This window comes from Protopterus annectens, chromosome 5.part0 (genome assembly GCF_019279795.1).
Source record: "Protopterus annectens isolate FY-2018-M chromosome 5.part0, PAN1.0, whole genome shotgun sequence".
NCBI classification, from domain to species: Eukaryota; Metazoa; Chordata; order Ceratodontiformes; family Protopteridae; genus Protopterus; species Protopterus annectens.
The window spans coordinates 172,602,828-172,629,275 of record NC_056735.1 but is presented as its reverse complement, the minus strand read 5'-3'; the positions used below and the strand labels follow the sequence as shown (position 1 = coordinate 172,629,275).

The following is a 26,448-nucleotide window of genomic DNA, read 5'->3' as shown; positions in this document are numbered from 1 at the left end:
CCCGTTCTCCCTCTCGGAGCTTCGGCGCTGGTGAGCTCAGCCCCGACATCAGCCTCGGAGCTGTCCCTGTCGGTGCGGCCTGGGGTTCCTATCTCTTCGGAGTGGGAGCCTTCTGGCCTCTCTGACGGGGGAGCCTTCGAGGTGATGAGGAGTGTACTAGCCCCAGGGCGTAGTCAACGGTCAGTTCCATCAGCTCCTCCCACTACATTGCCTGCTGACGTCTCTTCCCACTCTCTTGCTCCCGGACCCAGAGATCCAACGCCTCAGGTTTCCCCACTGGGAATATCTTCCTCTTCCGAGGCTTCTCCTGACCCATCAGGTGAACCTCCGCGTAAGAGGACATGTAAGAGGAAACATCTAGACTCCTCCGAGTCTATTACATCCGATACTGACTTGGATGAGTCGGAGGGATCCCCAAGGTCCCCCTCTGAGGATGTCTCTTTCTCAGACATCCTTGAACTCCTTAAGCACAGGGGGAACTGGCCTTCCCTTAATCCTTCCGAGGAAGAGTCTGTATACCTGGAGGCGTTCGGGTCTTGACCCTCCACCTCCTGGGTGTCTCCGCCTTTCGACCCTCTTATGGACGTGGTGGCTCGGAAGGCGTGGATGGCCCCGGATTCGGTGGAACCCATTCCTCGGAGGCCTTCTAATTTCATCACGGCCCCACCTGATAGGCAATATTTGACAAAAGGTGTCCCGGTTGATGCCATGGTGGTGGCTGCAGCCACCAAGAAGGAACTAGCTGATCCTTCAGTACTTGTCCATCCTCCTAACAAGGATTCCAGGACTATGGATAGGTACGGCAAGCGGATTTTTTCTTCAGCGACCTTTGCCATGCGGTCGCTGAACTACTTGTGTCACTTCACCCGCCTTCAAAGAGATATTCTTAAAGAGTTGGGAGAAGTTTTACAGGATCCGTCAGCTGCTGGGTCCCAGGATAAAATTAACTCACAGCTAGGAATCCTAAACTCCATTGTTAACTCCTCCATGCGGCTCATTTCATATGCAGCCGATGGAGCGAGTAGAGCAGGCACAGGAGTGGCTTTAAGGCGTCAATCCTGGATGCGGCTTTGTAATTTTGCAGACCCCTTCAAGGCGTCCTTCACAAACTCTCCTTTTGATGGTTCGACCTTGTTTGGACCTCAAGTGAAAGACACCTTGACTAGATGCGAACAAGATGGCAAGACTCTTTCTGCCGTTGGAGTCCGTTTCTCCACCCCTTCAAGACCTTACCCAAAAGGTCAGAAGGGAGGGAAAATGTGGTTCCGCAAATCTCAAGGAGTCACGCCTGACACACGAGGTCAGTTTACCCCCAGAGGCAGAGGGGGTAACAACAACAGACGCCGCCCTAGGGGCAGAGGGGGTCCGCAGAATCAGGGTAGCAGGGAGCCTCTTTCTGACAAACCCTTCCAGCATCCCTGAGATGTTGCCCGATTGTCCACCTTCGGAGGCAGTCGGGGGAAGATTATCGCTGTACCCAAAAGCCTGGCTTTCCCTTTCTCAAGACAAATGGGTACAGTCGATTATATCCAAGGGTTACAAAATTCCCTTTATTCAAACCCCAATTCAGCAAAAGGGAACCCTTCCAGACGTTCCACCCGGTCTAAGGGAACTAGCAGTACCAGAGATATCAAAACTGCTAGCAAAACGAGCCATCCAGCCAGTCCCAGCAGACCAAATAGGATCTGGAATCTACTCAAGGTTCTTTTTAGTACCAAAAAAGACAGGGGACTGGAGACCAATATTAGATCTCAGCAAACTAAACAAGTTTGTAAAGAAAACAAGATTCCGGATGGTCACGCTTCAGTCCATTCTACCCTTTCTGGGCAAGGACAATTGGATGTGCTCGGTGGACCTTCAGGATGCGTACTATCACATAAAAATTCACAGGCGCTCCAGAAGGTTTCTCCGCTTTCGGCTGGGGGCCAGTCACTTCCAATTCAGAGCCCTGCCATTTGGACTCACTACAGCCCCCAGAGTGTTCACCAAATGTATGGCAGCGGTTACAGCTCACCTGAGACGTCAAGGATTCCAGGTGTTTCCATATCTAGACGACTGGCTCCTCACTGCCACCACCAGGCATCAACTTCTCCAAGCCAGAGATTACACCATTCACATTTGCAGAGGGCTAGGGATTTCTATAAATTTCGAAAAATCTGCCTTGTCGCCCTGTCAATCTATTACCTTTATAGGCGACAAATTGGGCACCATACAACTTTCAGCAAAGTTAACAGACCAAAGGATCTTGGATATTCAAAACCACATCCATGTGATTCTTCACAGCGACAAAATTCAGGCCAGATTTGCTCTGAAAGTATTGGGTCTTATGGCGGCCGCCATAACACTTCTTCCCCTTGCCCGCTTTTACATGCGTCTCCTGCAATGGATGCTGTTCGCCCAATGGTCCTTTCAACGACTTCCCATGCGTCACAGGATCATAATAACTCCAATTTGCAAAAGGCATCTGACCTGGTGGATATTGTCCCCTCAAGTCCATCAGGGCAGACCCTTTGTTCCTCCCGCCACGGTCGCCACGGTTACATCGGACGCCTCCCTGATCGGGTGGGGGGGGCATTATCAGGGCAGGATGGTCCATGGCACTTGGCAACCTTTCGAATGCCATCTGCACATAAATGTCCTGGAGATGAGAGCAGTGCTTTTAACGTTGCAAGCCCTCCACGACTCTCTTCCCCTGGGAACTATTGCAGTCCAAACAGACAATATGTCCGTAGTGTGGTATATCAACAAGCAGGACGGAACCAAGTCCTATCCACTGTGTCGAGAGGCACTCAAACTTTGGCAGTGGGCAATCTCTTCTCAGCGGTTTCTGATAGCAACGCATATCCCTGGGAAATCCAACATCATAGCGGACAGGTTGAGCAGAGCTATTCTCATGCCTCACGAGTGGTCTCTCAAACAATCTGTGACGGAAGAGATTTTTCAGAAGTGGGGCCTTCCTTGCTGCGATCTTTTTGCTACCCCTCAAAACAGCAAATGCCCCGACTTCTTCTCTCTCTTCCCCCTTCCAGGCCATCCCCCCAGAGATGCTCTAATCAAAGATTGGCCCGGGGACTTCTCTATGCCTTTCCTCCTTTCCCTCTAATACCACAAGTAATTCAGAAAGCAACCGCCTTGAGAGCCAAGATGATTCTCATTGCCCCTTATTGGCCTCGACAGATATGGTTTCCGTTCCTACATCGTTAGCTTTTGGTACAGCCATGGCATCTGGACCCGGTTCCAGATCTTCTGACCCACCAGTCGGGGCAGCTGCACCAATCCATACCTTCTCTCAACCTCACTGCTTGGTTGCTCCACTTCCATCCCTAGCCAGGCTTCCTATGATTTCTAATCCCGTCCGGGATATCATAGTAGCTTCCTTAAATCTTCCACCAGAAGGATTTACACTAGTAAATGGCAACGTTTCTCCTTCTGGGCAAAAGCTAGGAACATAGATCCCTTTACTGCTCCAATTCATTCGGTCTTGGACTTCCTAGCCGAGATTTTTCATTCAGGATCTTCTTCCTCCACAGTAAAAGTTCAGCTGGCAGCCATTTCAAATTTTCATATCGGCTTGTTGGACCACAACATCATGTCACATAAACTTTGCAAGGCATTCCTTAGAGGTATATTTTTACTTAAATCTCCGATTAGAGACCCCCCACCACAGTGGGATCTAAATTTAATTTTAACATCCTTGATTCTTCCCCCTTTCGAACCTGCGGCTACCTGTTCATTGAAATTTCTTTCTTGGAAGACGCTCTTTCTAGTCGCCATTACTTCTGCCAGGAGAGTATCTGAGCTTCATGCCCTCTGCATTCGTCCTCTCTACTTAATCTTCCACAAAGACAGAGTTTCTCTAAGGACTAATCCGTCTTTCTTACCCAAAGTGGCATCGCAGACGAACTTAAGTCAATCTGTTGATCTTCCAGTTTTTTTCCCAAATTATTCTAATAGAGCAGAACAAAAACTACATTATCTCGATGTTCACCGCCAACTCAGATATTATCTGGACAGAACCAAACATTTTAGGAAATCTGATCAACTGTTGTTATCCTATGCAGAGAACAGGAAAGGCCTTCCAGTATCCAAGGTAACCCTATCTAGATGGCTGTCTTCTGTGATTACATGCATTTATCAGCTCAGAGGTAAAGAGTGATTTCTAGGCCAAAAGCCCATTCTACCAGAGCACTGGCTACATTTACAGCTTTTCAGGCTAGACTTCCAATAGACACTATTTGTGCAGCAGCCACATGGGCCTCTCCTCATACCTTTGTTTCGCATTACAAATTAGACTTGGCCTCCAGAGACCGAGCAAATTTTGGTTCCACCGTTCTCAAGAGTCTGTTCCATTGAGCCACCCAGGATAGAGGTGCTAGGGATGCAGTCCCATCCAGCAAGAATGAAGGCGAGATTGACAACTTAACATTGAGATGTTATGTACCTACCATAACGTTCCATGTTAGTTGTCTTCTCTCGCCTTCTTTCTTGCGTCCCGCCCACCATCCCCCTAGCCTGGTCAGACCGAGAAGATTGTTCCTCTTCCTTTAAGAGTCTTGATCCAATTTTTCCAACTAATCAGCTTACTAGTGTCACTAGATCAGGTTGATCTTTTTCGGGGGATTATTATTATTACCTCTTCCTCCTCCTCTCTAGTTGGAGGAATATATTGCATAATTTTCCTTAGCTACCAAACGAGATCTGGGTAGTCATCGCCTTGCATCATGGGATATAGGGGTGCCTCAAGCCGGTAAAATTAGCTCTCGAGCTTTAGTAAGTGGCCGAGTCGCAGCCGAGGATCGGCTCCGAACCCATCCAGCAAGAAAGAAGGCGAGAGAAGACAACTAACATGGAACGTTATGGTAGGTACATAACTTCTCATTCTAGTGGCAATTACTTCAGCAAGGAGGGTTTCGGAACTTCAAGCCCTTTGCATGAAACCTCCTTATCTAATTTTCCGTAAGGATAGAGTGTCTCTCAGGACTAACCCTTCCTTTTTACCAGAAGTGGCTTCAGAATCAAATATTAATCAATCGATTAATTTACCGGTGTTTTTCCCCAATTTTCAGAACCCAGGGGAATACAAATTACACGAATTAGATGTACATAGACAACTACGTTTTTACTTGCACAGGACTAAGGATACTCGCAAGGCTGATCAGTTGTTGCCAGATCTGCCATGGGTAAAGCCATTTCCAAAGTTACCTTAGCAAATTGGATTTCACAGTGCATCATTCATGCGTATGTAGCCTCAGGTAAAACTGCTCCTATCGGAGTCCATGCCCACTCAACCTGATTCATAGCCACATCAGCAGCCTTCTGGTCCAGGGTTCCTCTGGACGACATATGTTCAGCAGCTACTTGGTCCTCCTCCCATACATTCATTTCTCATTATAAATTGGATATCATATCCAGGAGTAGGGCTTCCTTTGGCTCCGTGGTGCTTCGGAATATCCTTTCTTAAGGGCCGCTCAAGGTTTTTAGGTAGCTGGGGACTCTGTCCCACAGGTTCCAGAACAAATGAAGTAACTACTTCAGATAAAGAAGTTATGTACTCACCATAATGTTCCATCTGAGTAGGTACTTCATTTGTCTGCAATCAAACCCCCCCACCCCCCCGCCCCCTAACCATTATCGCGATTCCTGATCATGTTTTCAGATTGTCTTATGAGGTTAGGCTTATTTAGTCCTCTGTCGAGGGCATTAGCTTGTTTGGATTAAGCAAACTCGATCTGAGGAAAGGCAGCATGTAGCAGGGGATTATGGGTAAAGGGGAGGAGCTAGTAGCTCTGATCTTTTAGCTAGTAAAGCTGCCGGCTCGGATCCGATACCCACAGGTTGCAGACAAATGAAGTACCTACTCAGATGGAACGTTATGGTGAGTACATAACTTCTTTTTAATCTTGCCTATTCTGAATTCTGAAAAAAAAAATGCCTCAGAATGTTCTTCCTATAGGCCCATTTCATTGTTAAATATAGATTACAAAATGTTTATGGGAATACATACAGAGAAAATTAAACATATATTACCATCATTAATTGATCACAACCTGACAGGTTTCATAAAAGATAGAAACACTAAGATAAAAGAATTCTTGCCTTGATAAACTATGTTGATTTAAGTAAGACAGACATGACATCAGTAGTGATTTTGATTCAATAGATTGGAATTATTTACTGCTGGTACTAGAAGAATATGTTTTTTCACAATTCGCATTCTTAATTAAAACACTATGAAAATTCTCTGGCCTATGTTAAGATTGGGTCATGTCTCTCTACTTGTATAACTGTTAGAAAATGAACTAAGCAAGGATGTACACTTTCACCTTTACTGTTTGCATTAGCAATTGAGCCTTTTGCTAACTATGTTGGAATGAACACAAATATTAAAGGCATAGTAATTGGGAATAACTTAGAAATTAAAATACAATATTTGCTGATGAAATCCTGTTGACAAAATATGATAAAGGCAAATCATTAACTGCATTATTCCAAACAACTTATTTCAGACTATTTCTGGTCATGTATTTAATGATAGTAAAACTAAAGTTTTATTAATTAACTCAAATAAAAGGGAATTAAATAATGACTTTAAGTACTTAGCACCTCATAATAAAATTAAATACCTAGGAATCTTACTAACTAGCAACACTAGAAACAATAAATATTAACCATATTCATAGTTCGCAGTGGTACAGCGGTAGCATTGTCACCTCACAGCAAGAGGTTTTCCGGTTCGATTCTTGGCTGGAGTGTTTTCTATGTGGAGTTTGTATGTCCACCCTGCATTCTTGTGTGTTTTCTCCGGGTACTCCGGTTTCCTCCCATGTTACAAAGACATGTGTCTTGAGTGTTTCTCCCCGGGCCGCCGCTGAAAATTGGCTTTGTTCCAAGTTGGACTTTCCCGGTAAATAAATGTACTAAGTCAAATAAAATCATTAATGCAGAAGTGGAATAAGATGTTTTATACAATGGAAGATAGGTTGTATATAGTTGAATCAATCATTTTCACAAAATTGTTATATTGTATACATTCTTTTTCCATCCCTCCTACTAAGAAAATTAAACAGCAATAGAATAAAATGATGCTGTTTCCTTTGGTTTAACAGTAAGCCTAGAACCGCAGTTAACCATTTAAAAGGTTGGGAGAAAGGTGGAATTAATCTACCAGATATAGAGATTTATTCATTGGCATCTATTACTAAAACATTTACTCTATCGCTTAACTCAACCTATATAGCCAAATGGAAATTAATTCATGAATCTATATGTAATATCATTAGTAACTCACCCCACAAACAATGTAATATAAATCCAACAAAAAACTTTTGTAATGTGATTAGCTAACATAATATTTACTAAAAGTATAAAAACAAAGTATTTTTTTTATACTTTTATTAAATATTAGGTTATTTCATCACCTTATAAAAGACTTTTGTTGGATTTATATTATATTGTTTATGGGCTGAGTTGCTAATGATATTACATATAGATTCATGAATTAATTTCCATTTGGCTGTATAAAAACAAAGTATATACGACCACGGTGGTGCAGCGTTTAGCGTTGTCGCCTCACAGCAAGAGGCTCTCCGGTTCAATTCTTGTCTAGAGCGCCTTCTGTGCGGAATCTGCATCTCTTCCCCGTGGTCGAGTGACGTTTAAAGACATGCATGTAGGTGCGTGTGTGAATGGGTGTGCCTTCTTTGAAGGTTAGTTGCCAAGCTGGCAACTTAGCACCGTAAAAATCCACTGCCAATCATAAGTGGACCGGTGATCCGCTGTGGCGACCTGTAACCGGGAAAAGCCAAAAGATGTCAAAACAAAGTATATAATTGTTACTGAAATAATAGTACTGTTTAGAAAATACATAAACATGAACCCAGATATAAAGACATGTTTTTTTTATATTACATCCTATAGTTTATACACAAGAATGTATAACTACCTTTGATTCAAATGTAATTAAAGAGCTTAAAGAAAAATAATTGATTTATTGGTATCAAATATTCAGTGGCAGTACATTACTCACACTAGATCAAATCAAAAGGAAATTTGAGTTAGATGATATGTTGTGGCTACCAATGCAACAAATAAGACAGTACATTACAAGCTGGAACTGATGACACCAACTTTTAAAAATAATATTCCTAAGTTCATAGATCTTGTAATACTTCTAATAAATACTTATAAAGGACAAGGATATCTGTCCAAACTTCATAAGACACTTAAAGAAACAAAGAACTATACCAACAATAGTTACTGGAATTATTATAATCAGGTTAATCAAAAGGATCCTGATAAAAATGAAAGATAAATGATCCTTTTATCACCAAGCCAGTTCATTGGAAACTATATGCATGGAAATTCCTACATAGATCCTTTCTAACCCCTCATAGATTAGAACTAATTAATATATAAGAAATATATTGATGGAGATGTAAAATGCATACAAAAGCAAGCAGATTGGGAACACATGATGTTATGTAGTCCAATCTCGCCTACATTCTTATCCTTGGGTTCGGAGCCGAATATCGGCTCGGACTCGGCCAAACTTTTCTAGCTCGAAGTCTTCTATTGGCTGGGCTAAGAAGGTATCCCAGCTCCATATCCCACATCTCGTTTGCCGCTCATGTAGCTCGGACGTGGTCTCGCTGTTGGCTGTGGCTGAGTACCCTTTTTTCTAATTCTTCTGAAGAGAATTCGCTGAAAACAAAAGCTATTTTAATAGCTATTTCTTTTAGTGTTTTTGGGCTTAACTGTTGTGTGATTGGTTGTTGTGGTATCCCGCTAGCTGTTTCAATGGGCTAGGCGTGTTTCAGTTAGAGGACCCAGTCCGTCCCCTTACTTGTCTCTGTTTCTTTCCTTCTTCTAAAACCGTTTAAATTAGAGGTTTTAGTGTCTGTCTTCAGTTGTCTAAAAAAGTTTTAGTTAGAGGTTTGTTAGTCCTAGTAGTCTTAGTGTGTGTCCCTTTTGACTTTGTGTGTACAGCAGTTTGTGGAGTTTTTTGTTCAGCTAAGTTCCCGCGCTTAGTGTGGTGTTTTTTGTGTGCCTGTAGTGTTGTTTTCCAGTCAGGCAGTGACTTTCTCATTGGTTGGGCTTTGTGATTATTTCGAGATGTCTAAGGATTCCAAGGAGCACAAAACTTTGGGTTTTAAAAAGTGCTCTAAGTGTGGTTACAAGATGTCCATCGCCGATGGACATTCAGTATGTGTTTATAGTCTGGGAGCAATCCACGTGCAGGAGTCCTGTCGCTTCTGCCATGCTTTTAGTCCCAGGGTGCTCCAAGAAAGAAAGAATGAGTTAATCCTGAAGGGACTCTTAAAACCCTTGTTCGAAGAGGCCATGGATTCTGCTTCCAGCTCAAAGTCAAAATCCACTAAGTCAAAAAAGAGATCTCCGGCTCCGTCAGTCTCCTCGGAGCCACGGAGAAAGTGATGATACTAGCTTCGACTTCCTCGGCTCCACTGTCCTCGGGGCCGCAGGAAGTGTCGGTGTTGATGGAACTGGCGTCGGCTCCAGTTATATTGGAACCTCTTCGGAGCTGATCGCCCGGTACTAAACCAGTGCCTCCTGAGAGAGGAGATCCAGATCTCCCTCCCTGTCCTCCAAATCCTCCAGGACACTTTCAGATGTGGATGTTGATAGGGAGGTGCAGAGGCTCCTGCAGTCACCGATTTTGGCTAAATTGTTCTCCGCTCCGTCCCAGTCGGCTCCGGAGCCTGTCCCATTACCTTCTTCGTTTCCTCCGAGCGCATCTCTGTCTTCGGAGCCGGAATGCTCCGCTCCGTGTGATGTTCCTAGGTCGGTGCCGATGGCCCCTCCGGGCTCATCAGTGCCGACATCAGCTCCGTCCACGGGGTTCGGTTCGGGTCGGGCCTGAGGGGGACACCTCGGGACACCTTTCGGTTCTGAGTCTCCCTCTCGGTGCCTCGGCTCGTGGAACCTCGACTCCTGTCATGATCTCAGAGGCTGGCTGGTCCTCGGATTCGGGGGGGCCAGCCTTTGAGGCCATGCGGAGTGCGCTGGCCAGATCTTCAGCCACATCATGCGGGTAGGTCATTCTGTCCCCTACCACTCTGGTGAGAGCCTCTGATCACCACCTATCAGTAGACAGCGGAGCCCCAAGGCCTAGGGGTACCCCCATGAGTGGTCCCCAAGTTTCTGAGGGCCCCTCAGAGTTTTTGCCTGAGGAGCCCCCCAGAAAGAAAACGTGCAAGAGGAAGCACATAGACTCCCAGGATGAGTGTCTCACCTCAGATACTGACCTCGAGGAATCGGAGGGGTCCCCCAAGTCTTCTTCTGACGATGTTTCTTTCTCCAGCATCCTGGAGATATTGAAACAAAAAGGTGACTGGCCGTCCAAAGCCCCCTCTGAGGAGGAGTTGGTCTTCCTTAAGGCCTTTTGTGCTCAGCCCTCCGCCTCCTGGGTGTCCCCACACTTCGACGAGCTCCTGGATTTAATTTGTAGGAGGGTGTGGGAGAACCCTGATTCTGTGGAACCTGTACCCAGGAGACCCAATAAATTTCTGTCTGCTCCCTCGGGTAAGGAGATTTTGTCCAAAGGAGTCCCTGTGGATGCCATCGTGGTGGCGGCCACTCAAAAGGAAGTAGCTGAGACTTCTTCCTCCGTCCATACTCCTGACAGGGAGTCTAGGACCATGGACCGGTACAGGAAGCGTACCCTCAGATCAGCAACCTTTACCTTACGGTCGCTGAACTACCTGTCTCATTTTACTCGGCTCCAGAGAGATCTCATCAATGAGTTAGGAGATACTCTCACTGGTAACGTTCCTGAGGCGGTGGCCCAGACGGTTAACGCCCAGGTCTCTACCCTCAACTCCATTGTTAACTCCTCCATGCGGCTCATTTCATATGCAGCCAAGGGAGCAAGCAGGGCAGCAAGCTCAGGAGTCGCCCTTAGGAGACAAGCCTGGATGCGCCTTTGTTATTTCGTGGAGGCCTTCAAGTCTTCTTTCACTGACGCCCCCTTTGATGGCTCTTCTTTGTTCAGAACCAAGGTGAAAGACACCCTCACCAGGTGCGAGCAAGAGGGAAAGACTCTGTCTGCTGTAGGGGTCTGTTTTTCCCTTCCCTCTAGGCCCTACCCCAAGGCCCAAGGGGGGGGGGGGGTTTGGTTAAAAAAATCACAGAGATTCTTTCCCGGTGCACAGGCAGAGGAGGGGGAGGTTATTCAGGGAGATGCCACCCTAGAAGCAGAGGGGGCCCCCGCAATTTGGGAGACCGCGATTCTTTTTGCGGCTCTCCCTACTGTCTTTCCTGATGGGATACCCGACTGTGTTTTTCCGGAGCCAGTCAGGGTTTGAATATCATTATACCTGGAAGCCTGGCAAAGCATCACCCAGGACCGATGGGTATTACGAATAATCTCCGGAGGCTATGTCATCCCCTTTTCGTCACATCCCCATCCAGTCAGAAAAATCCCGGATGTTCCACCTAGTCAAAGGGATCACGCAGCTTCAGAGGTTTCAAAGCTGCTAGAGAATGGAGCCATCCAGCATGTCCCCTCAGACCAGATCGGATTAGGGACTTTCTTTTTGGTGCCGAAAAGAACAGGGGACCTGAGACCCATATTAGATCACAGTCAACTGAACAACTACGTAGTCCAAGTTCCGTATGGTCACTCTACAGTCAGTTCTCTAGTTGTTGGGAAAGGAAGTATGGATGTGCTCCATAGACCTCAAGGACGCTTACTACCATATCAAAATGGACAGACCATCCAGGAGTCACCTACGCTTCCAGCTGGGAGCCAGTCATTTTCAGTTTTGAGCCCTGCTTTGGTCTCACCACAGCCCCCAGGGTGTTCACCAAGTGTATGGCAGTGGTGACAGCTCACGTGAGACGTCAAGGATTCCAAGTGTTTCCGTATCTGGACGACTGGCTCCTCACCGCCGCCACCAGGCATCTACTAATCCAAACCAGGGACGCTACCATCACTCTGTCAACAGTTAGGCATAACATTGAACTGGGAAAAATCTGCCTTGTTGCCCTTACAGCGTGTCATTTTTATAGGTGCAGAGCTAGACTCCGTTCAAATGCAAGCCTTTCTACCGCAGGAAATAATTAGAGTCTTACAGCAACAAGTGCACGCCCTGCTACCCCTGAGGAAAGCGAAGGCAAGATGGGTTCTCCAACTGCTGGGGACTATGGCAGCAACAATCATGTTAGTCCCTCTAGCGAGACTGCACATGAGGCTCCTTCAATGGCTCTTCTTTGCTCGATGGTCTCTCTAGAAACTTCCACTTTCCCACCTTATTTTGCTCATGGACAGATGCAAACAAGATCTCAGTTGGTGGCTTTGCACCAGCAATCTGGACAGGGGGAAACCCTTCGTTCCACTTCCCCCAGTTACCACAGTAACCATGGACGCCTCCCAGATAGTGGGTGGCATTATCTTGGCAGGACAGTCCAAGGCACATGGCAAGATCACGAGATACATCTGCATATCAACATCTTAGAGATGAGAGCGGTGCTACTTGGGTTGCAGGCACTTCAGAGCTTTCTGCTTCTCGGGACTATTGCAATACACTCGGACAATATGTCAGTGGTGTGGTGACTGAACAAACAGGGAGGAACCAGATCATATCCCCTGTGCAGAGAGGCCATGCGAGTGTGGCAGTGGGCAGTATCTTCCCAACGGTTTCTGGTGGCAACGCACATTCTGGGGAAGTCCAGCGTGATAGCAGACAGGCTAAGCAGAGCTATTCTGATGCCTTACGAGTGGTCCCTGAATCGTCTAGTGGCAGAACGAATCTTCAGCAAATTGGGTCACCCTTACTGTGACCTTTTTGCCAGCCCCCTCAATGCCGAATGCAGCAGCTACTTCACGCTGATCCCCTCACAGGGGGAGTCGCCCAGGGACGCTCTAGTCTACGGTTGGCCCTCCGGTCTGCTTTATGCTTTCCCTCCGTTTCCCTTGCTATCGAAAGTGATTCAGAAAGCTATAGCCTTGGGAAGCAGAATGATTCTGATTGCTCCACACTGGCCTCATAAAGTCTGGTTCCCTTTTCTCCATCCCTACATTGTGGACACACCTTGGACTCTGGACCCTCAACCAGACTTACTGACACACATGTCGGGACAGTTCCACCCCTCTCTGCGGACCCTCCGGTTGACAGCCTGGCTACTCCACTTCCGTCGTTAGTTAGGCTTCATCATTTTTCACCAGAGGTAGTTCATATTTTATCTTCATCTCATAAGCCCTCTACTAGGAAGATTTATTCCAGCAAATGGAAGAGATTTTCTATTTGGGCTCATACCCAAGGAATTGACCCTTACACAGCTCCAATTGCCTCTGTCTTGGAGTTTTTATCTACGCTTTTCCAGCAGGGCTCAGCGTCCGCTACCATTAAAGTTCAATTGTCAGCAATTTCTAACTTTCATGTTGCTAATGAGCCTAGTCTAATGGCTCACAGACTCTGTAAGGCTTTCCTGAAAGGCACCCTGTTACTCCGTCCTCCTGTTTCAGAACCTATCACGCCCTGGGATCTAAATTTTGTTCTGCAAGCCCTTACTTTTCCACCCTTTGAGCCTACAGCTACCTGTGACTTAAAATTCTTGACCTAGAAAACTGCCTTTTTAATAGCCATCACATCAGCTAGACGTGTTTCAGAAATTCAGGCTCTTTCTATTAAACCTCCATACTTGTTCTTTCATAAAGATAGGGTTTCTCTTAGACCAAACCCTTCTTTTCTTCCTAAAGTGGCATTCATATCTAATATTAATCAATCTATTGAGTTGCCAGAGTTTTTTCCCCATTTTTCAAACAAGGCAGAATTTAGATTTCATCAATTGGATGTACACAGGCAGTTATGTTTCTCTCTGCACAGAACCAAAGATATTTGAAAATCTGATCAACTGTTTTTCTCTTTTTCGGAAAACAGAATTGGGTCCCCTGTCTCCAAGATCACCCTATCCAGATGGATATCAAATTGCATCTCTTTCACTTATTCCTCAGGGGGTAAAGACCTGCCGTTTCCAGTCAAGGCTCACTCTACTTGGGCTGTATCAACTTCTACAGCTTATCAGACCAGATTATCTATGGACGATATTTGTGCTGCAGCTACCTGGGCTTCTCCTCACATCTTTGTTACTCATTACAACTGGACGTGGTATCTAGGGGCAGGTCTTCCTTTGGTTCCCCAGTACTCAGGAGTATCTTCTTCTGAGCCACCCAGGATGTAGGTGCTGGGGACGCTGTCCCACGGGTAAGAATGTAGGCGAGATTGGACTACATAACATCAAGAAGTTATGTACTCACCATAACGTTCGATGTATGTAGTCCATCTAGTCTCACATTCTTACTTACCCTCCCACCTTCCCCCTTCCTGGAGGATCTGGAGGTTAGGTCTGGTTCTTAGAGCCCCCTTCACCTTTAGTTTATTCCTCTTTCTTGGATGTTGTTATGCATGGGGTATAAGTGTGGTGTTTGCAGCAAACTAGATCTGGAGATATGGAGCAGTGCAACATGGGATACCTTCTTAGCCCAACCAATAGAAGACTTCGAGCTAGAAAAGTTTGGCCGAGTCGGAGCCAATATTCGGCTCCGAACCCATGGGTAAGAATGTGAGGCGAGATGCACTACATACATCGAACGTTATGGTGATTACATAACTTCTTGTTTTTTGATTTGTCATTCACTGAATAAATATTGGTTTGAAATTATTTCTTTCAAACGATTTTTAATGATAATTTTCAGTTAACCAACTCATTAGTTTTGTTTAATGTGCCCTTACCACAATGTGTCCCAAAAGTAAAATATCCTGTACTGTGGACATTGCTTGCCCATTGCATGTAAAATCGTAACAACTTACTGGAAGAATAAAGCACCACCAACTTTTCAAGATTTCAAGAAAATTGCAGTCTTCATGTCTCGAATGGAAGTAGCAACCATAAAGAAAAGAACTAAGACATCATCATGCTTCACTTATTGGCAGAATGTTGACGAAATATTGGACAAAAAAATTGATCTGATTAGTCAGCACAGCATCTTAATACAAATTACATATTGTATATGGAAATGTGATGTTATAGATTGTATATTTAGGCAATTGTATATAGTGTCTTTTGTAAATAGTTGACTAGTTGATATATTATTTTGTTTCACTATTTATGGTTCACTCTATTTGAAGATATGGAAAAAAAATTAATAAAAATTTCTTTGAGTAAAAACAAAAAGAAAAAACTATCTCTGTTTGCATAAGATATTACTCTATACCTGGCAAAACCGGAACGAGAGATTTCAGTGTTGTGGAACATTTTTAGACAGTTTCAGATCTTTTCAGGATACAAAATTAATGATGCTAAAGCAAAGACAGTAACGGTAAATTATGTACCCGCATATGAATTGGTTCAGCAATATCCATGTATATGGGGACATGATAAAAATTAAGTATTCAGTAGTATCGATTAAAATAATTCTGGTGTGGTAGCTAAGGATATGTGGGAAAAGACTAAAAAGATCGTACAAAAACTGAAAAAATGGAAGCTTTGTTATATGGGTATGGATAGTAAGATACTAGCAGTTAAAATATTTTTAGTCCTTTAGTCTTGTGTACAGGTCAAGCATATTTTTATCAACCAGACGAGAAGTTGTGGATAGCAGTTAATAAGGAGTTGAAGGACTTTATCTGGGGGGGACCTGCAAGAGTCAAGTGGAATATGATGATTCTTCCAGTAGAACAGGGATGATTGTGATTACCCGATTTGAAGGGGTATTTTAGAGTTACACAGTTAAGGCTCCTCTACATAGCACAAGCAGAATATTATAATTAAAAGTGGAAAATGATGATGAAGAAACAAGAAAGAGACTAGGGTTTTGGATGCAAGCCTTTAAGGAGAATAACAGTAATCATACAGAATATTATATCTGTAAAGTAACAGCAAGTATCCTAAGAACTAAGCCAACATGGGAGTGGAGAAAGGTGATTCTGCTGATAGGGAGACTGCAATTAGGGATATAGACAGTAGGAGATGGGGTGGAATTTATTGGAGAAAATTGTCAGAAAGAACCAAGGTATTGGGAACAAATAACTAGAGAGGGAAAGATGATAGAATGGAAAGATGCCAAGAATTTATTTGGACTGCAAGTTAGAGATTGCCTTCCCTGTCAAGGATTGATTTCAGACTATAGGCAAAGAGAAAGGAATGGTGGGGTCCTAAATGAAAGATCAGCACTGGTAGAGTTTTTAGTAGAATCTAGAACAGAAGCTGCCATTAAAGAAGGAATAATTAGTATGAGTGTATAAAAATATTGTATGATCTATAAGAATCAATCAGAGGAGGTTAGAAAAGATTGGGAAGAGAGATTAGATAAGCAATTCACAAAGAAACAACGGGAGAATATATGTATGTCTCACAAATGTGCAACAAAATCTAGAAGATTTAGGAGTTTTGCTTGGAAATGTTTACATAGATATTTTTATACCCCAAGTAGACTCCATGGAATTTTTCCTCCGGTATACAGGAAATGTTGGAGGTGTGACAGGAAAAAGAGATAATTGGGAACATATTTTCTGTAAGTGCAGTGAGTTGGCTGACTTTAAGGATTCCCTGCAGGATGCACAGTCTGAGATGCTGTGTGGGCAGATTGGTGTGATGAGGGAGATGATTTTTCTGAGCTATGATACAGAATCAGAATTGCTTAGACATGGAAAGGCCATGCTATGTCTAATTATGGTGACTGCCAAAAAAAAAAAAAAAAAGTTACTAGAAGATGGAAGTCAAAATTTAAACCAACTGTACTAGAAGTAGTGAATGTAGTTACAGATGTAAAGTAACTGGAATTGAGATCTTAAGAAAAGCATACAGGGGAGGATAAAGGTTTAAAAGAAGTTTGTTTGTGTCTTTCGGCTTTTCCCGGTTAGGGGTCGCCACAGCGAAACTCCGGTCCGCTAATGATTGGCAGTTGATTTTTATGTACCGGCTTGCCAGGCCTGACGCACAACCTTCAACGAAGGTACGCCCATTCACGCATGCCTCCACGCAGAAGACTCTCTAGCTGAGAATCGAACCGGACAGAGTCTTACTGCGAGGCGACAACGCTACCGCAGCACCACCACCGCGGGAAATGAGCTGTGCATTTTTCACTGAAAATGATGGTTAGATTATAAGTGATGTATAATGTTTGCAACTGGGATTGTCAGTATGGATTGTGATGTAAAATGCTTGCAACTAGGATTATATCAGTATAGTTTGTTTTCATTTATATAAATATTTGCTTGTCTGTGTCATAACTGATGGTTTAATAAAGACATTTCTTGTAAAAAATACAAAAAAAAGGCAGGAGTTGACTACTTTATATAATGTTGCTTAAGTCATATGATATATAGCAGTACATGTGAAGTATGTTTGTAAACATGAACTTAATACAGTTTGATTACATTTATATAAATGTAATTTTGCCTATGTCACAATTGATAATTCACTAAAGGTGTTAAAAACAAGGCATGACGTTACCCAAACTTTCCAGAGCTCATTCAGCCAGATTCCTGGGTACTTCATCTGCCTTTTGGTCAAAAACATCTATTTATGATACATGCACTGCAGCCACAAGGTTCAATGCTCATACCTTTGTTACTCATTACAAGTTGGACATGATTTGTAGAAATAGAGCCACCTTTGGTTTGGCAGTACTCAGGAATATCCCTCCATGAAAGCCACCCAAGATCAACATAGCTGGGGACTCTGTCCCATGGGTTGAGGAAGAATGAAAAGGGACAGCATCAGATTATAAAGTTATGTACTCCCCATAACTAGGTATCTGTGTTGTCCATTTTCATTCTTCCTCAACCTCACTCCCATCCATCTTGTTTGTAGAGATCTATAGGATTGTATTTGGAACCTACAGATACTGGTTTGAGCCCTTTTTCTTTTCTCTGTCAGCTATACCTTTCTTTTTTTGCTGTAGGGTTCTGTGGCAACAAACCCTGTCTGAAGTAATGGGGGTGGAATGGTGGCGTTATGGATAGAGGGAGGAGCTCAACAGCTGGATCTGAAGTCTGGAATATGTGGCCAAATTGGAAATATTTTAAGACATCAGAATCATTCTAAGTGCTTGTTATAATATTTTAATATGTTTCTCAATAAAATGGCCTTCATGAGATCTGCTGTACTAATATATTATTTTGCTGTCCTGTTTCCAAAATCAATTTTAAGTTGTATTTATATATATCATGGTAGGCCAAAGGAAGAAATTATATTATTCCTTTCCTTTGAAATAGAATGGCAGCAGTATGATTCACGGTATCTTTGCGTATCTTATGGAACACAGCTGCTTGCAATGTTTCCCAGAATGGGTCTCATGCTTCTTTTGAGATTTTCATAATAGTAAACGCAGCTTCAGCAAAAGAAAGTAGATAAATTGCAGGGTTTTGTAAGGAGAATTGGTATTCCTGCAAGTATTGGCAGATCTGCCAACACACTATTTAATTGCAAGCTTTTGTAGTGATGTAAGCTTGTGGTTCTTCAACTGTTGACAGACCCACACGCACATGCATTCTGAGGTGCCAGAACTGTCACTGTTGTGAATAAGCCTCCCTTAATCATGTGTTACTTCAGGAAAATCGCAGGGAGGTAGCATGCAAGCAGATTCTGGTATTCTCCAATACCTGCAGTGGGAAGTAAGATATATTTTTTTCTTTTTCTATCAAATGATGTAGCAATAGAAACATTGTTTATTTGTTCAGAAGTGTTTTGCTTGTATAATCATTATCTTTCTTTACCTTCCTATAATAATACATCAAACTATGGGCAATCCTTTTTTCTTCAGGTTGTATTATGAGCTTTTTTATAATTCTCTTCTCTAAACTGTTCCCAAACTTTTACAGACACCGGCAGCTTTTCATGGCTTCTGTGCTCATGTTTTCCTGAATCTTCCAGTTTACTCCTTTCTGCGTACCTCAGATGGGTCTTTCAAGTCTTTGGAAAGTTGACCTTAATTGTACTTATTAGGCCTAAGGGAGCAAGAGGTTGATGAAGTAGCATTGAATGTGGAGCCTGGGCAGCCAGTTAATTCTCCCCTGGCTCTGGTGGCAGCTAGTGCACTAATGTCTGAATGTTGTCCGTACCCCAGTATTAAAGCTGTGAAATCCTATACTACTTCTGGTCTCCACTTTTGGGCATCTGGTCCCCCCCAGCTGACAGTTTATCTTACACCACTTGCCATCCCTTCTGGTAGCCCAAGTTTTTTCCTGAGCCCTGGGTTACCAGTGTTGTTTTTGTTTAAATGAGACACAAATGTCTCATTGCATTATATCTTCCCACTACTTCCGTTATACTGCTACCTTCTCAATTTTTTTCACTGTAACATATGAACACTTCATCAAACCCCAATCCTTTGACATGACATAGTAGCACTTGTTCTCTGTCCTGTGCCCAAGACTAAATATGACTGTCTGTATTTTTTCATTGAAGTCATTCTCCTCAGTATTATGGCATTAGCAAATATATTTAAACTGATTTGAAAGGCTAAAATACTAGTATATGTAAAGATGTACTTTAGTCAGCTATGTGCACCGATAACATTTGTCTTCCTCTCTACCACAAAGCAAGGTTCCGCCACACTGTGTACATGCTTTTTTAAAGCAGCTGCTGACATCAACAAACTGAAGGCTACCTATGTAACATTATGGGTACAACCTGGTAAGATAACCTGTAGACTTCCCTGCTTCTGTGGCATGCCATGGACCCGTAGACAAAGTCATCTGCCAAAGCACGTGCAAGAGACTAAACTTAAAAAAGGAGGGTGGGCTTTCCCTTTGATTGTAAAGCAAGGAAATTAATATTTTATAATGTGCATGCATTCCTAATAATAAAACTATTCTGGAACAATATTGTATAGACAAAAAGAACTTTAGGCTTGAAATAAGCTGCAGGTGTGGGTGGACTTTTCCCTTAATGCTTAATGGTATGTAAGTGAGTATTGAGGTAACAGTGATTTGGAGGGAACTAGAGAAAACTGTGTAAGGTGGGGGTGAGTGACAAAGTTAAGTGAAGTTATTTAGCTGCCATTGACGATAATAAAATAGAAGGAATGAGGAGCATAGCGAAAATGAAGAGGTTAATGAAAGGAGAGAAAGACCTACAGAGATGGACAATATTACTAGAGAAAACAGAGATATCCTTTCCATGCTGTCAGAATATAGAATTTAGAAAGTAGACCATTTGGTGAATTTTGGAGCAAGGCAAATCAGTGAAATACTGCATAGACCAGAGGTAGTGAGTGAGGTCTTTCAGTGAAGGAATGGTACAGGATACAGTTATATGTGGTGATTCAAAATGGTGGATAGGAGTAATAGGAGAAAGCAGATAATGGCAGAGGCATGAGACGGAGGGCACCATTAGGAATAATAAAATTGGCAAATGTCTGTAATGTAGAAAGAGGGCTTATGCATGGAAATATTTCAAGAACAGGTGAAATGTTGGAAGGAAGTGTACAGAATGTGATGGGCTGAAAGAGTTACTGCACCATGGAGTCATAATTTAAGGATCTTGCATAAATACATTTACATGTTAGCATGGTTAGTAAAGGAAGACAAGATAAGCTATGAGGTAGAGAAAAGGGCAGAGGACATCTGCATATTCTTGTGATATGGATGGTTTACTAGAGTCTGAGATGAAAAAAGGAAAGAAGAGAGATTTTTTTTCCAGAAATGTGAGATGGGTCTGAAAATTGATTAATGGAACTGGGGAGAGAGGGAAAGAGTGAGTGTTGTATTTTTTGCAATCCTTGCTGGATTTGGTATAGAGATTGCAATTTGTTAAAAGGTTGAAGGCCACTGTGTTCACTTGGATATAGAAAAGAGAAACAGGGGTCATATAGGAGCCTAGTATATGGGGAGGATGGGATGAAGAGATAAAGATTGCCAGGAAATGGGAGAATACACAGACATATTGTAAAATATATATAAAGAGGGGGGAGTGTTATGTAGATGGGTGCTAGAGATGAAAGGTGTCTTTTAATCTAGCTATAGGAACAAAGTACTACATTTGCTGCACTTTGGTTGTAAAGGGGTATTGCTAAGAGGAGTAAAGGGGAATGAGATTGGTCAAAAATTAATCCTAGATTAAAAAGGGTATGGAATTATGTATGTGTTTACCCTGCAGTAGAGTACTGAACTATTTATTTTATTTATTAAATTTGTTAACCAGATAAGTGAACTGGTGCATAACCCCTTTTCAACCACTACTTGAGCCATGAAGGCAGAGACAACAGAGTCTTTGGTATTTACGATATGCATATGGTAAACAAATGTAAATAAATAGAGTTTAAATAGAAACAGGTTTGGGTTTGGGGTTTTGTATTAATGTTAAGCTGGATTCCTACTAATGCCTGAGAAGTATTGTTTTAAGATGACCCTTTTTAATTACCTTACTGGACACCAGCAAGCAGTCTCTTGGGAACTGACATTATCACACCTTTTACCAGTGACTCTAGGCATTCCCCAGGGATCCATCCTAGTTCCACCACTATTCTCAGTGTTTACTAAGAACCTTCACACTTCAACCTCACAAGCCTGTATTATCCAATGCGCAGATATGTGCCTTTCCCTCAAGCCAAGAACTTCAAATCAAAACACAACAATCCTTTCTAGCAGTTGGAAACTGACTTATTAATGCTCAACTAATTTTAACCCCCCCCCCCCCCAAAAAAAAAAAAAAAACTTATGATCTTTCAATCCACAAAATCAGCCTCACCCACTAACACCTTTTAACATTGTATCACTTAACACCATTTCCCTAGCACAACACACCAAACTTTTAGGAGTAGAAATTGATTCTAATTTAAAATTTGAAATTCACATTTTCCAAACAGTAAAAAAGTACACAAAAAACTCGGAACATTGTATAGGAACAAACACTACTTTACTAAAAATACTAAAGCTACCATTGCCCTATCTCACTTAAGCCCCACACTGCTGTATGGAGCTCCCATACTCACAAATCTAAAAAATGTAGAGCTAGTAAAACTTGAATCATGTTACAACAAAATTGCCAGATATGCTACAGACCTACTAGCTAGATCCCATCACTATATAGCACTCAAGCAATTCAACTGGCTAGAGCTCCCCTACCGCCTTCATTACTACCAGTAAACCATGGCCACAAAATACTCTCTGAACCAGAGAAAATCTCTGCCCTACAAATACTTCATCCCTGTGCTCCTAACAGAACCCTATGCTCTACAAACAAACACCACATAAAAATCAATCTAACCAAAAATCAAGCAGGCGACTCTCTCTCTTCCCAAGTTATATAGGAAAAATCTGCAATACTTTGCCTGAAAATATTACAACTATTACATCTCTAGCCCAGTTTAAATCAACACTAAAAAAACACTTGTTACATAAATGGCTATGCCCATGCTCTGCTCCTGACTAACCTTGCTCTCTAACAAGCCTACTAACTATACCCTTGTACTGACTAATCACTTCCCACTGTCTGTAAGGGTAAACATTACTCTATGCATACTAAACATTACTCTAGATAAACCCACTACAGAGCTGATGACATGGCGATTAAATATTTCAGTTTCCTTAGAAACTTTATTTAGGAACTGCTGTGAAAATTGGACCCACTTTATACTCGCACAGAACTGTATTAGAATTTAGCTACTCTCTACTTTTAAGTTATCTGTTGTTTTCTTACTGATTTACCTAATACTCACTCTACAGCAGTTCATTACGATGCATTTTGTATAACTATTTTCCAAGTTTGCCCTGAATTAGTTGCCTAACCTTTCTACTCAGATGTAAATCTAATTTTTTATGTTCATTGTGGTACTGTAAACATATTGTAATTCTGCTTGTTCATTGTGGAAATTTTCTCCCTGGGCCTCTGCTGAAAAAGGACGTGTTCAGTCGGACTTCCCCCGGTAAACAAATGTAAAATAAAATAAATAAATTGAAAATTACTTGGCTGTGTTTATACAAAATTGTAGTGTATGATCAGGCTTTCATTTCAGAACTAAGTTGAGAGACATACAAAGCAATGATTTTTTTTTCTTTTTTCACTAGGTTGCATAAACAGTCTATTGAAGTTGCCTGGAAACAGTTAAGAGAGTATCAGATGTTTTTGAAAACGAGGTACGCATCTGTAGCCCGGTTACAGGCAGACTCTTCTACAGTTGATAAGTTAAATGATAGACTTTTTTTACCTGCAACAGTGCATTTTGAAGTACAAGCATCTCAGTCTAGAACTGTTTCTTTCTTGCCCGGTTTGACTGTTTCTGCATCCCAGAAGGAAAAAACTCTATCTGCTTGTTTAGAAAGGTTAGCTAACGTGCCAGTAACAGCTGCAATCAACAGTATAGTACAGCCTAAACTGAGTACTACAGAATCTGGGTTTGCATCATTGCGGGAGTGCCCTTTACAGTCTGATGAAAAAGAAATGAACCAGAAAATAAGAGACATTTTAATACAAGATGCAGTTAATGCAGAGTTTAAAAACTCCAGTGATATAATTAATGGAAACCAAGGTACGAAAGTGGAGGTTGTGAGGAAATCTAGAGAGAATCGACTAGGAATGATATCTTCACATAATGAAATGCCACTTCAGCCAGTAGATAAACTTGATGCCCTCCAAAATTCAAGCTCAATGACACAAGAAGGTTTTTCATTACTGCAGGCAGGACTACAAGCTAAACAGTTAGGAGTTGTGTCAAAGCCTGAAAAGTATTCTCTGATTAAACCTTCTAATCCACTCTCTGCATTTGCCTTGCAGGCTACAGACGATGATGATGCTGTGTTGCAAAATGAGCAGAATTTGAAGATAACTTCATCAAGTTCACTAACTGGAATGCTCTTAGAGAAAGAGAACAAGCCGATGCAGTCCATAAAGCCATTAGATGTGTTACCTCCTGGTGAGATTCAGACCAACATGACTTCTCTTGTCACTGCACAGACTTTAGTTAAAGGTGGTCCCATGGAGTCTCTTTGTTGTGAACAGAAGTCATGTGCAGCATCTGAAAGGGGTTCATCAAAATCCACTGCAGAAGAAGGCAGACTGTTTTATGTGCATCACCAAAGTAATATGGATGTTTATCCTTATTTGACTGGAGAGTTAGTAACACAGGGAGCAGCAGTAGGTCAGGAAGTTATGCTATCACCAAGTAACTTTGTTGCATTACATCCTCAGCAAAATTTATTGATCTCCTTACAGGAGATGGAAGCAAGACAGAAACAGATAAGGAGTTTGCAAGAGCAGCTAGAGAAACAGCATGAATCTGTACTAGCCAGACAGAAATTACAGGAAGAGACACTGTTATGTAGGCGTGACTATCTGAAAGAACAGTTGAGAAAGCAGCAAGAAATCTTAGACAACGCCCTTTTGGGAAATCAGGTATGTATATAAAATATTGTTGTACCATCATTTTAGTAAAGTTGTATTGAAAAAGGACAGCACATTGGCATAGTTGGCCAAGCAGCCTTTCTGATAGAAATCTCTTACTGTTGTGTATTACACATTATAATTCTTTTTAATGTTTCCAGCTTGCATGCATACTCTGATTATCAAGCTGATAATGTATATAGTTGCATCTTATCTCAGTTTGAGTCCCTTTCACTTCCCCAGAAATTTCAATCAAAACACCAAGAAAAAAAAGAAAAATAATTACTTGGACTTTGTTTCCAACAGTGAAATGATTGGAAAGTTATTTGGTAGCTGTGCATTATTCTTGTTAAACATGTGAGTGAATCTTTTATTTTTTTTTTTTGTTAACAAAAGATTTGGTCACGCAAACAGGTTTGAGTGTTACCTCCACATAATGAAGGAAAAAGTGCACTAGGCATATGGATGCATGTTATCTACAATTTCCTTCATCAGAAATCAACGATCTATTCTTCACTCTCAACTTTGTGAATAAGTTGATAAGATGGAGAAGTTTGATAAGCTCATGACTGAGATGCAAAACAAATTTCATCCTCCCTGACTTGAATATATTCAAAAGTCTGTCCCTCACTTCTGGGATAAGATGGAGAAGTTTGATAAGCTCATGGCTGAGATGCAAAACAAATTTCATCCTCCCTGACTTGAATATATTCAGATGTCTGTCTCTCACTTCTGGGATTTGTAATCTGTGGACCCCTCACGTCTGATCTGTTAACAGATCAGCAGAAGGAATTAGCAGATGCCAAAACCTGCCTAAACTTTATGGAAGTTTGAATGTTTGACTTGGAAGATTGGGGATGACAGAACAGCTGGTTGACAGGTGTCCGTAAAAATACTGAAGAGGTGACTGTGGAAGGCATTTGATTAGCATAATGGAGGAATGAAATTGCATAATTGGAGGAATTGAATATGGAAAAGAGCACATGGTTATATCTGACACAGCATTTAAGGCAGATGTCAAAACCTGTACTAGTCAGATTTGAGGGTTTTTTTTTCCTTACAGAGCCCGATTTCTCAGCTGAAACACGTGTGGAAGTCAGCTTTTTGCCATAGGGTACAAAGTAGTAGAGGCTATGCCTTGCTTCTGAATATTCTCACTAGGAGTTCTGGTATTATTTGCACTCATGGAGGAAGCCGAGTTGAAGTTAGATTGGTTACAGCTTCTGAACCTGCCAGTGCAGGTGTGTTAAATGAGAGGCAGCTAATCAGGAATTAGATTTCTTGTGTTAACAAAAAAAAAAAAAGCTGGACATTGACCCTTTTGCATTGCTTATAATGAGGGTGATTGTCAAGTAGAATGACGCACTTAGGGCTGCCACTGAAACTGAAATGTAACACTGTCTCAGGGTACTGGTAGTTCAGGCTAATCTTGTCATCTGCTAATATGTAATTAACTACATTAGGGCAGACTAACTGAGGTTTTAAGCTGAAGTAGCATAGTAGCTGCTTGTTTCCTTTTCAGGCCCCCCCCCCCTTCCCCTTCCTGAAATGTGTAACACAAGCTGGGATATAAATTGTTTTGATGGCGATATAATAATTTTCAACTCGTTTCTTAACTAAGTGTTTGACAAAGTCTATAAAGTTGCAGAGGAGGAGTAGGAGATATCTAATTTTGCTCATTTGTTTTCTTTGTTTTCTCACTAGTAATGTTTGGGGGGGGGTAGTACTAATGGGTCTCCCAAATGTAATGTGGTGCTGCAGTGATTTACGATGTCTGTTCTCTGCTAGGCCTGTTTTGAGGAAGCAAACAATGTGTACATTTTTTTTGGGGGGGGGGGGGTTGGAGGTGAGAAACAGAATGTTTGCAATTCCTGTTGTAGGGTTGCCACCATACCTCTCAACCTGGAAACATCAAAAATCTGGACAAGGCCCATGAAAAATAGGTGCAATTCTGTACACTGATTAACATCTAATTTACATACATAATTATGTAACCCCACCCACTCCATTGGAATTGTGGGATACCAACTTTCAAACATAACTGAAGAACGGGCAACCAAAATATGACACCAGAGTCCCCCTGCAGCCATTCCAATGTCCCATTAC

General features: G+C 42.2%; 1 protein-coding gene across 1 annotated transcript in view; it reads left to right on the top strand.

Moving 5' to 3' along the window:
• LOC122802137 (centrosomal protein of 295 kDa-like) overlaps positions 1-26,448 on the top strand; it is a 1,720,043-nt gene that overhangs the window by 316,268 nt on the left and 1,377,327 nt on the right. Inside the window, exon 4 of the mRNA XM_044071818.1 lies at positions 23,031-24,354. Within this exon, the coding sequence (XP_043927753.1) occupies positions 23,031-24,354 (1,324 nt within the window). The remainder of the gene's footprint in view (positions 1-23,030; positions 24,355-26,448) is intronic.